General features: G+C 42.7%; 1 protein-coding gene across 1 annotated transcript in view; it reads right to left on the reverse strand.

Annotated features, from left to right (window-relative positions):
• The window catches only part of kcnh1 (potassium voltage-gated channel subfamily H member 1), a 313,161-nt gene extending 299,025 nt beyond the window's left edge, over positions 1–14,136 (reverse strand). The window contains exon 1 of the mRNA XM_062971714.1: positions 13,837–14,136. Within this exon, the coding sequence (XP_062827784.1) occupies positions 13,837–13,909 (73 nt within the window). The 5' untranslated portion in view covers positions 13,910–14,136. The remainder of the gene's footprint in view (positions 1–13,836) is intronic.
• Between the last annotated feature and the right edge of the window lie 2,370 nt (positions 14,137–16,506).

Raw genomic sequence — 16,506 nt, forward strand, 5'->3', positions numbered from 1 at the left:
ATATAAGATTATAAATGGGTTATATAGCTGTGTGGAAGGGCCTTGAGTCTACACTGCCATATACTGTAATCCAGTTCAAATCTGATAATCTGTATTTTATAGGCAGTGGGGAAGAGGCCTAAGTGAGGCCTAACTGCCTGTCCCCTGGGCTGAGTGGGTTGCTAGGAGACCAAGTGGGCGGAGCTTAGCCTTCTAACTGGCAGCAATCGGATAAAACAATTATTCCTCTCCCTCTAATTAGGACTTTATTTTTCTTTTCTTTTTGTTGTATGAACGTAGAGGCATGGATGAGGGGTTGTGCTGCCAAGTTTAGTGTTTCTGGGATGTGTAGTTTTGTTGTTTTGTCCTAGGCCGAAATTTCATTACCCTTTTATATATAGAGATGTGTTCAATACACTGCAATGTTTTGGTGCTAAATTATGTGTATGTTATTGTCATTTTATACTTTTGATACTAGTGAAGTAGTTGTGGCATTGAATGTTTGCCGTTTATATGTATGTTAATGCCCCGAGTCCCTCTGGGGAGAGAGGACGATCTAGAAATAAAGTTTCATTATTATTATTATTATTATTATTATTAATTTGTAAATACAGTAATTGCTACATAATGTAACCATGTACTGAACTGTTTTTTCTGTCGATTTGTTTTAAAACATTATGTTTTGGTGCTTAATTTGTAAAATCATAATGTAATTTGACGTTTAATAGGCTTTGCCTTAATCCCTCCTTATTATCCAACATTTCCGCTTATCCAACGTTCTGCCAGCCCATTTACTTTGGATAAGTGAGACTCTACTGTATGGGTATTCCTGAGGGTAGTCTTGAAATATGCCTCAGTGCACCTTCCTCTCCATTAATCCTCTTGCATGAAACTTTTGATGTAATTTTTTTAAATAATTTATTCTTCAGGAATTGTGCAATGTCAATATATTACCAATTCATTGTAGTTATATTTTCTCCCTGAGATTTCCCAGGGTCAATTTTGAGTGAATTTTAGATTTTCACTTTTAAATTACAAATAATTGGAAATTCCAGGACTGGTCTTCCTCAAAGTCCTGGAAAAATTTACAAGTACTGTATGTAACTGGACTTTAATTTTTAAATGGGTAATCTAAGTGCACATATCAAATGTAATGAAGAATGTAATTATAATAACGATGATAATATAATGTCTTCCACAACTGTGAAGTTTCTCATGTGTGTGTGAATGAATGCTGAATGCGCAGAGAATACACTTGCCAAATAACAGCTCAGAACATGAAGGATTTCTGTAGAAATGGACAAAGTACCTCCTGTATGATGGGAGTGAAAATATTATCAGTTTTTCCTAAAAACGGAAAGGAACAAAACACTATGGTAGGAAGATGATTCCTACCATGCCTTTCTGCCCCAAATGGGATGAGGTCCTTAGAGAGTATGACTTGGCCAAGGTAAATCAATGGGTTTCCATGGCTGAGCAGCAATTCGAACCCTTAACTCCCAGTCAAACCCCTACACCATGCAGGCTCTCTACACTTATATACCCAAAATGTACTTTCAAACAAGGTAATTTTAATTCAACTGGGAAAAGGTGCTGGCAGTAATCCAATGGCATTTATCTTTAGCTTTTGAGTTAGGAGACTGAACAATTCTGCTTCATGGGTTTTTTCTTCTAAAGGAAAGTGGGGTGGCTCTGGCAAGACATGTCAGACTTATTAGATTTTACAAAACAAAACTCTAAACCCCAACCACATTTGACATCAAAATGCTATATCTTGGACATAGCATGGCCACTGGGATTCTGGGAGCTGTAATCCAAAAAACTGTCTAAGCTCTGCAAAAGCATCACTAATTATTATTAGAAGAAGAAACCTTCTTCAGAATATTTTTATTACTCACTTAAAATAAAATCCTTGTTGCATCAGCAGAAGAATAAAGTCTCCAAAGAACAAATGTCTGCTCTTAACTCATGGTTTTACTTATTAAAATTGCCCCCCATGGCATAAATGTCTGAAGAATTAACTTAAATTACATAGTTACAGTCCCATCGAACTGCAACTGTAGCTTGATGTAGCCCATTTGGATGAATGCAGTTCAGCCTCAACAAAATAATAAGAACAATTTTACATGAGGCATATTTGCTCATAATTTAATGAGTCTGTGCTTTTCTCTCTGTTTTAAATCGAAGTAATTTCCAAGCCTACAGAAGGAGCTTTGTGCCCCTTTAGAAAAGATTTCAACTCTTGAGCTCTAGTTTTTATTCAACAAGAAAAACCCAAGTGCACCTTTTATTCCTCAAGGTGATTCATGGGCTTTTTAAATATTAATTCAAGAATTCTGGCAAATGATTACTTCGAGTCCCTGTGCAAATTAACATTTCTATATAAACTGTATTAAATCTGGAAACTGATTGTTTGGGGGGAAATAGGTGTCAGAGTTCATCTGGGAGCTGTTGAGGCGCCAATGGATTGATTAAAAACCAGATATTTCTCAAAAGGTACACAAGAAGTCACAGGAAAGTTTTTTTCAGTCTTACACTTGCTTCTGCTGAGAAATTAATAAGGGAGAGGAGGCAGCTTTGTAATCCTAGAGTGCAGTAGCACAATGGGTTAAACCCTTGTGCCGGCTGGACTGCTGACCTGAAGGTTGGGTTGCTGACATGAAGGTTGCCGGTTCGTATCTGCAGGAAAGGGTGAGCTCCTATCTGTCAACTCTAACTTGTGAGGACATGAAAGAAGCCTTCCAGCATGATGGTAACACATTCGGGCATCTCCTGGGCAACATGCCTGTAGATGGCCAATTCTTTCACACCAGAAGCAACCTGCAATATGTTCTCAAGTTGCTTCTGACACGATAAAAAAAACCCCTATCTAATTTTAGTTTTGTTCCCATAAACCACTGAGCTAATGTCTCCTTAAGTTTCCTTAGCCCAGTGGTTCTTAATCTGTGGGTCCCCGGGTGTTTTTGGTCTACAACTCCCAGAAATCCCAACCACTTTACCAGCTGTTAGGATTTCTGGGAATTGAAGGCCAAAACATCTGAGGACCCACAGGTTGAGAATCACTGTCTTAGACATAAAGGTAAAGGTAAAGTTTTCCCCTGACATTAAGTCCAGTCATGTCTGACTCTGGGGTATGGTGCTCATCTCCATTTCTAAGCCGAAGAGCCGGCATTGTCCATAGACACCTCCAAGGTCATGTGGCCGACATGACTGCATGGAGCGCCATTACCTTCCCGCCAGAGTGGTACCTATTGATCTACTCACATTGGCATGTTTTCAAACTGCTAGGTTGGCAGAAGCTGGAGCTAACAGCGGCCGCTCACGCCGCTCCTGGGGTTTGAACCTGGGACCTTTCGGTCTGCAAGTTCAGCAGCTCAGCGCTTTAACACATTTCGCCACTGGGGCTCCTTAGCCATAGCCGCAAGGAAAGTCTAAAACTGCAAACAATGCATTGTCGAAGGCTTTCATGGCTGTAATCACTGGGTTGCTGTGAGTCTTTTGGGCTGTATGGCCATGTTCCAAAGGTTCTGGAACATGGCCATACAGCCCAAAAGACTCACAGCAACCCACTGCAAACAATGGTTTTGATCAAAAGATTAACAAAACAAAACTAGAAGTTTTCATCTCCACCAGAAACAACTCTTTTGTAAAATGAAAGGGTCAAAATGGCCTTCTAAAGACCATGCCATCCCAAAACACTTTGCATTGGACATGAATAGCTTGCAACAGTATTACCAGTTATTGTGAGAACTACCATCAAAATTAGAAGGAACAATGAAGGTGGGGGGGGGGTGACAGATGATCACCAGAAGCTCCCACTGTTTTGGTTCTCCAAGCCCTAGAACACAGCTGATATACTTCTCTCTTGTGGGAGCTTCAGAAGACATGAATCGGCACTTATATATATGAACCAAAAATGCCTCCTAGCCATTTTAAAACTGTTTTCCTTAGCTAGCATCCTGATGTAAGCCCAGCCAGAGGGAAGAGATGTTGAAGTAAGTAACAATGGCATAAATTAGAACCTACAATGTATATATTCCTTTCTGTATCCAGAATTCCCTTTCTTGTCTCCTTTCCTCCAAATTCCAACTCAATTACTCAGAAAACATGGAATTGGGAATATGTGTTTTCAGAGATAATGGATTTATTGTACCAAGGTATCAAAACAGCAGGATGGTTCTGCACAACAATGTGCACAACCCATTGCTGGTCTGCCACCTCCCCGCAACAAAGCCATTTCCTGCTATTGATGGGAAAAACCCATCAATAGTCCCTGATCACACCACAGTGCCACAGCTTGTTTGACGTATGATCCCCATCAAGGGGCAGATCCTCTTCGGGAAGAGATAAGATACCCAAAAGTGCTTTTGCAATTCCTTCCTGGCATTCATTGGCAGTTTGTAACCAAGTATTTCCCAGAGTTGACCCTACTTAGCTTTCATGATCAAGCAGGATCTGTTGCCTTCATAACACTGAGGTCATTACAGTGATTCAATTGGAGAGAAAACAAGTCCTGCCTCCCTACCTACCCACCCAAAGCAGTTACTGGATAGAAATGAAATACTTGTGTAATTCAATTGACCCCAAAATCTTAACATGTTACATTCAGAATTTTCCATGTTCACTCAGGCTCCAAAATGACAGGGAATGTTTCAAGGGTAATATCCTTGAGAAATGTCTTATTCAGGGAATATATGTGCAATACACTTCCGCAGAGGCGGATGATGAATCTAAGCAACGACTGGTGGGTTCCATGTCAATGGAGGGCAATGGATCTGCTGAGGTTGGTACAGTAGAGTCTCACTTATCCAACATTCTGGATTATCCAACACATTTTTGTAGTCAACGTTTTCAATATATCATGATATTTTGGTGCTAAATTTGTAAATACAGTAATTACTACATAGCATTACTGCGTATTGAACTACTTCTTCTGTCAAATTTGTTGTATAACATGATGTTTCGGTGCTTAATTTGTAAAATCATAACCTAATTTGACGTTTAATAGGCTTTTCCGTAATCCCTCCTTATTATCCAACATATTCACTTATCCAATGTTCTGCCGACCCGTTTATGTTGGATAAGTGAGACTCTACTGTATTTTGAACTTGAAAGTACTGTGCAGGTTGCTGAAACCTATCCCCAAAATAATAGTTTCAGTGCCTAGAATGACTCTCAAAATCCAGGCAAGACTCCAGAATGGATGTCCTGGTATGAAAGCCACTCTGCCACCCACTGCTTTCACTGGAATAGACACATGGAGTCTCTACAGGTGCCACAATGCTGCTGCACAACTTACAATCAGTTACCAACTTTCAGTCAATGTTGTCCATATACAGTTGGAAAAGAGTCAAGGTGAGCTCCCAACTGTCAGGCCTAGCTTCTGCCAACCTAGCAGTTCGAAAACATGCAAGTAGATCAATAGGTACAGCCTTGGCAGGAAGGTAAAAGGGCACCCCATGCAGACATACAGGCAATACATGATTGGAGATGTCTACAGACAACACATTCCTTGGCATAGAAAATGGAACAAGAACACCTCTCCATGGCCAGAGTTGAACATCACCTCCAAACACCAGAGATGAAAAAGGGGAAGGCCTTTACCTTTGTCTGTGTACGTGTATTGTATGTTGTTGTGTAAAAGGCATTGCATGTTTTCCTTATATGTGTACTGTAATCCACTCTGAATCCCTCTGGGGAGGTAAAGCAGAATATAAATAAAGTGTATTATTTTTTGAACTTAAGGAAACATGGACAGGTTTTTACGCAACATGTAGTATGGGTTGGGGATGGAATTCAATTTAATTCACTTACATTGAATTCACTTACAAAAGACGTGTGCACCTAGTCATAAAATTTACATGGACCTGCGAACACTATGAGAACGAAGCTACCCATGCCATGAAGAGTCCCAATATATTTTTAAGAATGGTAAAAAGGTTAAACTTAAGAGGGCAGTTTAAGATAATAATAATAATAATAATAATAATAATAATAATAATAATAATAATAACTTTATTTTTGTATGATGCCACCATCTCCCCGAAGGGACTCGGAGCAGCTAACATGGAGACAAGCCCAATCAGATCACATTTACATCATAAAATAAACAATTAAAACACAAGCATCATACTAAAAACAAATTAAGCAAACCATGGTTTAAAATAGCATAACTATAAAAACATAAAAATATAACAATCATCCGTGAGACTTTAAAAGGTCCAAGATCACTCTAAATGGCACTCTAATGTACATTTTTCTAAACTCACATTTATTATTATTTTAATAATGCAGGATGTTTTGCCACAGCTTCATGTACCCACAGGGCTGCTGCATTTACTTGATGTTCTGTGCCTTACTTTGTTTGGCAACATCCTTGTCTTTCTTTGCTTTGCACACATTGGCCTGCTCCTTCCATAACAGTCTAAGACATGATCAGGATGAACCAAGGATAAACTCTTATATAAGGTTATCGCAAATAATTAACAGAGCAGGTTTAAATGGTTCTTTTCCAGAATTTAGCAAAGGTAGCCTGTTTTAATATAAACTATGAGGCAGTACTGGTTTATGTATACATCACCATCAATATATTTCCAGGATTTTTATAAAGAGAAAGACACCCCACACCAGCAAACTTCCTGTAATTTAGAAGTATAATAACAAAGAAAAAGCCAAAGGGAGAAAGCAAGGAGACACAAGTAGGTTATACTGAATCAATAACTGTATGCTTTGGTTTAGGTATAGATAAAGAAAGTGGACTGAAGACTTAGGGCAGACTTCCTATACTCCAACTGTTCCACACTACAAATCTCTTCATTTTAGGTCATCAGGTACGTGTGGAATGGAGATGCTGGAAGTAGTCGTCAGACCTATCTGGAGGACAGAAGATATGCGATACTGGCTTAGGCCAAAAGCACGATGGATGATGGAGAGTTTGATGAGAAGCTGGAAACAACAATAGAGGTTTGGTAGCACCTCATAGATTTTTCAGGTGGATGTTCAAGCCTTACGGGACAATATATTTTAGAGATGGAATGATAACAAGAAAGCTAAGAAGCTTGGTTTCCAAATACATTCCATTTTTTTTTCAGAGACACAGCCATTTAGTCTGAAATATCAGTATACAAATGGTTCTTGTAGCACCTTAAAGACTAATTAAGAGAAAGAATTTAGTAACATAAGCTGCCATAGACTAAGTATAGTTTCCCTTCACTCCACGTGTCCACAAAAGCTTATGCTACCAACTGTGTTCTTTCAGTTAGTCTCTAAGGTACTATAACATCCCTTTGCAGTCATGTTTTCCTGCCTGAGCACATTTTATTTGTTCAGGTGTATAAAATGAATATACCCAAGGGGTTGGCATTATGGCAGCAAGGTTGGTGCTACCACATCCTTGTGAGGGAATACTTGTATACATGTAGAAGGTCTCCGATTCAGTCTTCAGAAATCTGCAAATGAGTTCAGCACCTGGAATAGTTCCTTTAAAGCCCGGGTTAAAACCAGAGTAGAGCGAACACCCCACTGACAAGAAAAGGGCCACTGGGAAGCAAGTGATAAGAAACACTTCTATAGAAAGCCACTGACAATGTGGGCAAGAGGGAAGTATTAACAATCTGATTTGCCAGAAAGCAACATCCGATGTGTCCTACAAAGTGGCAGCCCAAGCCATTTTGCTGCTTGAGGCAAAAGACAAGATGCCATCCTTCCTCACTCATTCATGTCCATTCAACACAGAGAAAACACCTGAACTGGCAAATCCTTCATCACTGATCAAAGGTTATCAACTTCCATTACATCTAAGAACATCTATCAAAGGCAAAGTGTATCACACAAACATCGTGAAGTTGTTAATGTTAATCAAGGTGATTAATTACAACAGTCACACTGGCCTACAACAGACAAGAGTTCTTTCTCCCACCCTGGACCTTCCAGAGATATATATACTTCCCTTGTTTAGTATCCAATATACCTCACAACCTCAGAGGATGCCTACCATAGATGTGGGCAAAACGTCAGGGGACAATACTTCTGGAACATGGCCATACAGCCCGGAAAACGCACAACAACCCATCTCTAAGTTGCCCCCGCTTTGTGACTTCCAGCATTTGCCATCTGTGGCAGCGGCCCTAATAGGAAGGCCAGTCCTGTCAACCTACAGTCAGTCAATAGATCATATCCAGAGAATTCTCACATATACAGTTATTTGTACAGATAACTTTTTCATGCACACAAGAGCCTTTCAATTTAATTAATAAATTATGTAAAAGTTTTGGCAGCTTGTTCAAGCTCACTGAATGAGTTTCTGTGGCTGAGCAGGGATTCGAACCCTAGACTCCCAGAGTAACACTCAAACCACAACACCACAATGACTCTCCGAAATCTTGCTAGTGGGGTCAAAGGGTATTTGCACTTTCTCTTGGGCCACAGAGTGGTGATGAGGGAAGGTGGGCTAATTGAGAGCTCTGAGAAGCCTATTTCACCAATATCTCAAATCCTCAAAGCTGCAATGATCGTGGCCTTCTTGTTCCAACAGCCACCACCTTCAAGATGCTATCTGAGAAATGTTGGGAGCTGCAGTCCAAAGAGCAACTTTCTAAAACTTTGCGTAGATGCACAAAGAGGCTACCCCTGCATTTACTCCCTGGTCTCTATAAACTCTAAAATCAGGACTGAGAATAAAGAACAACACTCAGAAGAGAGTGGAATTCCAGGCAGGAAACAGACAGGCTTTGAAGCTGCAAGGCTATGCAATGCTAATCAAACAGACAAAAGTTCTTTCTCCCACCCTGGACATTCCACAGGTATATAAACTCCACTTGCCTAGTTTCCAACAGACTTCACAACCTCTGAGGATGCCTGCCATAGATGTGGGCAAAATGTCAGGAGAGAGTGCTTCTGGAACATAGCCATACAGCTCGGAAAACTCACAGCAACCTAGTGAGTCGGCCATGAAAACCTCCAATGACACACAGGATTTGGAAACCTTCAACTCAAAGGAAGTCTTTCTCTAGCACAAACTTTTGTCAAGAAAGCATTATCTTGGGAAATTATGTTTCAGAATATATGCTACAAAAAAAAGGATTCTGGAGCACTGGGTTTGCTGAGTTTTAAGCACTATAGGAAAACCTTTGTGAAATTGGAACCTACTCAGCAGGACTGGCCCAAGGCTTTTTGCTGCCTGAGGCAAAACACTCACTGGCATCCTCCAGTTACCACCTATCAAACCAAGGTGAATTGTATTCAAAGTCAGCCAATTTTTTTGGCACCTAAGAAAAATCCCACACATGCTTCTTTCCTTATCTGGCAGTAAAAAAATACAACCTTAACAAATTTAATAATAGTTGTGCTGTCCTTTGGGTTGACAATCTAAAACTGGATCTCTGATATGGCTCCATCATCCTGCCTATGGGAGGGCCAGCTTTGCCATTCCAAAACTCTGGCGCAGCCAAGGAAAAAGACTGATAATGGAAAATGGGATTGGCCCCAATTTCACAAGGAAGAATCAAAAAGAACCAGAAGCCAATTACCACTGAGCGCTTTCTTCAAAATGGCATTTTAATGACAATATTATTCAAACGCCAAAGACAGGTGCTAGGAAGTTCGGTTTTTGAATCTTTTTTTTCTATTTTAAATCATTGGTGCTGACTAAACGGCATGTTCATCTGCCAATGAGGGAATAATATGAGAAAAGAAAATCTTTCTTTTGCTCATCTCCCAAGGAAAAAAAATATTTCATTTGGAAAGATAGACAGGGGTCAAAAAGAGCTAACTTGAATTTTAAAATGACATCTGAGGATGGGCTAATGTTACTGATAATATTTTGCAAGGAGAATGCCATCAAAAGACTATTTCCTCCATAAAGTCACCTTTTAAAAAATGGCAAACCATTTGGGGAAGTTATTAAAGTACTATATCTGCTTTATCATCCTGTCACTGGATTTCTTTTTTCCCCCCAGCGAATTTAGCAGCAGAGTGCCTTCCCAATTTGGACTGCAGCCCTGCATCTCTCTCATCAATACTTGTGCCAATAGCCCTTGTTCATTCAAGTAGCCGCAATTAATCAAAATGAAAAGGCGAAGGGAAGGAACTGGGTCATATGCCTTTGAACGCTTTGCAGGGCAACTACTACCTTTGAGAGAGCAAAGGGAGAGGACCTGGAAGGGGATCCTGTGCCTTTAAGAGCTCTGCAGGAGAAGCAATTTGGACAGCTTGTCTTGCAGGGGTGATAAAACCAAAACCTGCTGTAATTTTCTATTCTGATAGCAGTTAAAAGTACAGGATCCCAGCCTCAGCATCTGCTTTGCAAGGCAGAACACTTGCCGTGCACAACCCTTTGTGACTGTGGTTATGAAGGCCACGCAAAAGTGGGGTAGAAACCTTCTTAGTAAGGGAATAAACAAACTCAGACCTCTGTAGAAACAGGCACTTTAACTTCAGGATGAAAACTAATTTAACTCAATCAACTCGTTTCAATCAAACTAGTGTAAATGAGACTTTAAGATTCAGATTGAGTGGTATGTGGGCCTTCTCATTTGCCCAAAAACTGTATGTCTGGGGGAAAATAGACTAAAAAGTCAAAATGTGGAGCATTAGTCCCTGCCCCATGTTTGTTTATTTGTGTGTTTGTTTGTTTGCCACTCCAGCCCTCTGTCACCTTCTTGCTCTGTTTAGCAAGCAAAGCTCAGATTGTCTGTCTGGAAGTGTAAATATGCAATTATTATGTCTCTTTAAAAAAAAACACACTACTAATCTTAACCAAGTATTGTTATCAGACATTTCACGTAGCCTTTCACTAGAATTGTTTAACTGGGTTGCTGTGAGTTTTCCGGGCTGTATGGCCATGTTCCAGAAGCATTCTTTCCTGACTTGTGGCCATATCTATGGCAGGCATTCTCAGAGGTTGTGAGGTCTGTTGGAAACTAGGAAAGTGGGGTTTATATCTCTGTGGAAGGTCCAAGGTCAGCGAAACAACTCTTGTCTGTTTGAGGCAGGTTGCGAATGTTGCAATTGGCCACCTTGATTAGCAATGAATGGCCTTTCAGCTTCAAGGTCTGGCTGCTTACTGCATGGGGGAATCCTTTGTTGGGAGGTGTTAGCTGACCCTGATTGATTTATGTCTGGAATCAACATTCACACCTAACTCAAACAGACAAGAGTTCTTTCTCCCACCCTGGACATTGCACAGATATATAAACCCCACTTGCCTAGTTTCCAACAGACCTCACAACCTCTGAGGATGCATGCCATAGATGCAGGTGAAACATCAGGAAATAATGCTTCTGGAACATGGCCATACAGCCCAGAAAACTCACAGCAACCCAGTGATTCTGGCCATGAAAGCCTTCAACAACAAATTGTTTATGCTTTAGCCCATTTGGAGCATCCAAATCAACTCCCCAAAATGTGATTTCTTCTGAAAGCAGACAGACCTGTCTTAAGGAATGTGCTGGATTCTGTGATCTGGAGACCTAACATTTCCAACCTTTTTCTTGCATAATATGCTTCAATTTAACAGATCATGAGTGCATCTACACTACAGAATTAAAGCAGTTTGACACCACTTTGACTGCCATGGCTCAATACAATGGAATCATATGAGTTGTAGTTTTAGAAGGTCTTTAGCCTTCCCTGCCAAAGAGTGCAGGTGCCTCTCCAAACTACAAATCCCAGGATCCCATAGCACTGAGCTATGGCAGGCAAACTGTTGTCAACCCACAGTCAATCTGCAGTGTAGATGCACCTAAAGACATAAGGGGAAAGCCCTGCCAGAGATTAATATTGGTCAATAAATACTATACATTGCAATTATTCATTTTCAAGTAAAGTAGACTCTCAGTTAACCAGAACTCAGGCAACCAGAACTCTCAAGCAAACGGCCAAAAATAACTGAAATCATATACTGTATTCACAAAGCTGGGTTGCTGTGAGTTTACTGGGCGTATGGCCATGTTCCAGAAGCATTCTCTCCTGACGTTTCACCCACATCCATGGTAGGCATCCTCAGAGGTTGTGAGGTCTGCTGGAAACTAGGCAAGGGAGGTTTAAATAGCTGTGGAAGGTCTAGGGTGGGAGAAAGAACTCTTGTCTGTTGGAAGCAAGTGTGATTGTTCCAATTAATCACCTTGATTAGCACTGAAAAGCCTTGCAGCTTCAAGGCCTGGCTGATTCCTGCCTGAGGGAATTCTTTGTTGGGAGGTGTTAGCTGGCCCTGATTGTTTCATGTCTGGAATTCCTCTGTTTTTTAGTGTTGTTCTTTATTTACTGTCCTGATTTTAGAGTTTTTTTAAAAATACTGGTAGCCAGATTTTGTTCATTTTCATGGTTTTCTCCTTTCTGTTGATTTTCATGGTTTTGTTCATTTTCATGGTTTCCTCCTTTCTGTTGAACAGAAAGGAGGAAACCATGAAAATGAAAAAAATCTGGCTACCAGTATTTTTTTAAAAAACTCTAAAATCAGAACAGTAAATAAAGTACAACACTCTAAAAACAGGGAAATTCCAGACATTAAACGATCAGAGCCAGCTAATCGCCTCCCAACAAAGGATGCCCCAGACAGGAATCAGCCAGACTTTGAAGTTGCCAGGCTTTCCAATGCTAATCAAGGTGATTAATTGCAGCATTCACACTGGCCTCCAACAGACAAGAGTTCTTTCTCCCACCATGGACCTTCCACATATACATAAACCCCACTTGCCTAGTTTCCAACAGACTGCACAACCTCTGAGAATGCCTGCCATTGATGTGGGCAAAACGTCAGGAAGGAATGCTTCTGGAATATGGCCATACAGCCCGGAAAACTCACAGCAACCCAGTGATTCCGGCCACGAAAGCCTTCTACAACACATTGTGTTACATTAAGTTTGTCTTTATTTGTCTTCCTTTGCTTTTAAGTATTGTATCTCAATATTAACATCCAACAATACAGAATTGATTATATGGCATGGTATTACTTTGGCCTATTTCCAACAGTAACTCTCAAGCAACCAGAAACTATCTTTATCCGGCATCTCCCCATCCTAGCTGAGAGTCTACTTGTTTTTTCAGAGGTGAGGTGAGATGAGGAAGGGCTTTCCCACTCCTGGACCACACTGCAGAAGTATTTCTCTCTCTCTTCTCCCTCCTCCTCTTCCCCTTCTTCAGCTTTGCTTTTTCTTCCTCGTTCTTTCTAAAAGCAGCCCAACCAAACCTAGCAAATCCCCTCGGTTCCCAGGGCGCCAAGAGGGACGAGGTTGTTGTTTTTTTTAATCCCTCTGCGCTTGGAAATGTCAGGCGCACCGTCTGGGAGTGCGGCGGCGTGCCTTTGTGGATGGGCTCTCCCGAAGTGGCACCTTGCAGGGATGCGGAGCCTGGAAGGGAGCCCGGGCAGAGGCGAGAGGTTTCCCCCACCTCTCTCTCCCTCTCTCTCTCTCAACCTCCAGCCTCTGCAAAGGAGGAAAAACTCCCAGGTCTGCATAGCACCAAAAGCAAAGGAAGGAGGGGGCAGCCCATGGACGGAGGGGAGCGGAAAGGCGCAGGGAAGGGGAGAAAGAAAGGGTCTCCTCCAAGAAAGTCCCCTGAAACACACACAATGGGGACTTGGTGGTGATGAGGGTAATGGTGAAGGTGATGGAGGTGGTGGTGATCACTGATGAGCCCACCCAACCCATTATCCCATAAACCGGCCTCTCCAACCTCTCCAGAATATCTTAGTGTCCCCATTAGTGGTCTTGCCTCTTTTCTCCCCAGACTTCTTTCTCCAGCGGGACTTTGAGGCATCCAGGTAGGACCCCAGCCCAAAAGTCGCCCCAGGCGGAGCCCATCCCAAGCAGCTTCCATCCCACCTTCTGAGGAGCCTCCATCCCACCTGCTCCCGCTTACCGTTGGACCTCCGCACAATGTTCTCCAGGAAGGTATTCTGGGGCGCCACCAGCCCTCGCCTTCCCCCAGCCATAGTCAAGCGGGTGGGCTCAGGCTTGCTCTACCGCGCTGCCTCTCCGCGCGCCTCTTCTCCCCCTTCGCCTCCTCTTCCTCCCCTTCCTCCCCTTCTTCCTCCTCCTCCTCCTCCTTCTCCCTCTTCTTCCCGCTCTGTGCTCCTCATGGTCCCCGTCGAGAGGCTTTGCAGCATCAGCTCCTTGCTTGCTCCGAGCCACTCGCCCGCCCGCCCGCCCTGGCGCTGCAATCCCCGCCGCGACGCGCCGCCCGCCGCAGGAGACCTGTCCGGCAGCGCCCTCTGCTGGCCGCTCGCGGAACTCGCCGGCCAAAGGGGGCTATTGCCGCTTGTTTTGAGATACTAGTACAAGCGCTTGTTTTGAGAGACGAGGGAGAAGGAAAAGGTCTGCTTGAGGCAGAGTGGGAACTGCCCGTGGACTGCAGCGCCCTCTTTGGGCGCTCAGAAGAAAGGAAACCCACCAAGAGTCCTGTGGCAACTTTCCTTTCTCATCACCTTTTGGAGCATTCCAGTATGAAAATGTTCTTCTTCTCTTCTTAGGTGATCCCTTGTTGTCCAAGGATGATTGCCTTCCAAGTGTAGTGTTCTGGTGGTGACTATGCAGCCCTATCCTTGACCCACATGTTCTTTCTCAGTGAAGACATCGGTTTCCATGCAGAAGGCGGTCAGGGTTGGCTTGACGCGCCTTCATCTTGGCACATTTCTCTCTTTCGCCCCCCCATTTGTAAAAAGGTAAAAGTTTCCCCTGATGTTAAGTCCAGTCATGTCTGACTCTGGGGGTTGGTGCTCATCTCCATTTCTAAGCTGAAGAGCCGGCGTTGTCCGTAGACACCTCCAAGGTCATGTGGCTGGCATGACTGCATGGAGCACCGTTACCTTCCCGCTGGAACGGTACCTATTGATCTACTCACATTGGCATGTTTTCGAACTGCTTGGTTGGCAGGAACTGGGGCTAACAGTGGGCGCTCATTCCGCTCCCGGGGTTTGAACCTGGAACCTTTTGGTCTCCAGCTCAGTGCTCTAATGTACTTCGCCACCGGGGCTCCTCCATTTGTGCCTCTTCGAATTCCACAGTACTTCTGATCACAGCTGACCTCCAGCTAGAACACTCAAGGGCCAGGGCTTCCCAGTTCTCAGTGTCTATGCCACAGTTTTTAAGGTTGGCTTTAAGCCCATCTTTAAATGTCTTTTCCTGTCCACCATTACGTTTTCTGTTCTTGAGTTGAGAATATAGTAACTGCTTTGGGAGACGGTGATCAGGCAGTCCAGCAGAGTTGATGGCATAGGAACATCACTTCAATACCGGTGGTATTTGCTTCTTCCAGCACACTGACATTTGTCCGCCTGTCTTCCCAAGAGATTTGCAGGATTCTTCAAAGGCAATGCTGATGGAATCATTCCAGGAGTTAAGTGTGATGTCTGTAGATGGTCCACGTTTCACAGGCGTATAGCAGGGTTGGGAGGACAATAGCTTTATAAATAAGCACCTTGATCTCCCTACAGATGTCCCAATCCTCAAACACTCTCTGCTTCTTTCAGGAAAATGCTGCACTTGCAGAGCTCAGGTGGTGTTGTATTTCAGCATCAATGTTGACTTTTGTGGAGAGGTGGCTGCCAAGATAGCGGAAATGGACAACATTTTCTAGTGCTACACCATTAAGTGTATTTCTGGCATTGCAGAGGGGTTGGCTAGAGCCTGCGTCTTGTATGCTTCTGCAAAGGTGTTTAGAGTGGCTTGTAGGTCTTCTTCTGAATGCGCACAGACTACATTATCATCAGCATTTTGGAGTTCTATAACAGATGTTGTGACCTTGGTTTTGGCTTTCAGTCTGCTGAGGTTAAATAACTTGGCATTGGTCCTATAGATGATTTCCACTTCAGTGGGAAGCTTCCCATCAACAAGATGAAGTATCATAGCAATGAAGATAGAGACTAAAGTTGGGGCAATAACACATCCCTGTTTGACACCTGATTCCACCTTAAATGGGTAGAAATTTGATGAGCACTCACAAAAGCTTAGCTGCACCAAAACCAAAGGTGCATCCACACCAAGCGGGGGCTGAATGAGAGTGTCCCTCCTGGGCACACAGAAGACTGGGCCACTTGGACAGACTGCACTCTGGCACCATGAGATGCAGAGCTAACTTTAAGAAGTGGGGCCACAAAGGAGTTCACGACATGCGAGTGTGGAGAAGAGCAAACCACAGACCACTTACTACAATGTAACCTGAGCCCTGCCACATGCACAATGGAGGACCTTCTGATAGCAACACCAGAGGCACTCCAAGTGGCCAGCTACTGGTCAAAGGACATTTAGTATAATGCCAAGTTTTTTACTTTGTTTGTGTTTTAAAATACATTACAACTGTACCTTCAGTTCGCTTCTGATACGATCAATTAATAAACCAGACATGGGCAAACTTCGGCCCTCCAGTAAACAAAACAACAGTGCCTGGGATACCCATCATCGAAGCTTAAATCTGACTTTTAATCAATTTCTATGGACATTTATCAAGGTCACATGGTTTTCTGAAAACATCAATAATTATTTTATGGCCTCAGACAGTCAGGACCATATGAGCAAACTGTCCTTCAACAAA

This window comes from Anolis carolinensis, chromosome 1 (assembly GCF_035594765.1).
Source record: "Anolis carolinensis isolate JA03-04 chromosome 1, rAnoCar3.1.pri, whole genome shotgun sequence".
Taxonomy (NCBI): Eukaryota; Metazoa; Chordata; class Lepidosauria; order Squamata; family Dactyloidae; genus Anolis; species Anolis carolinensis.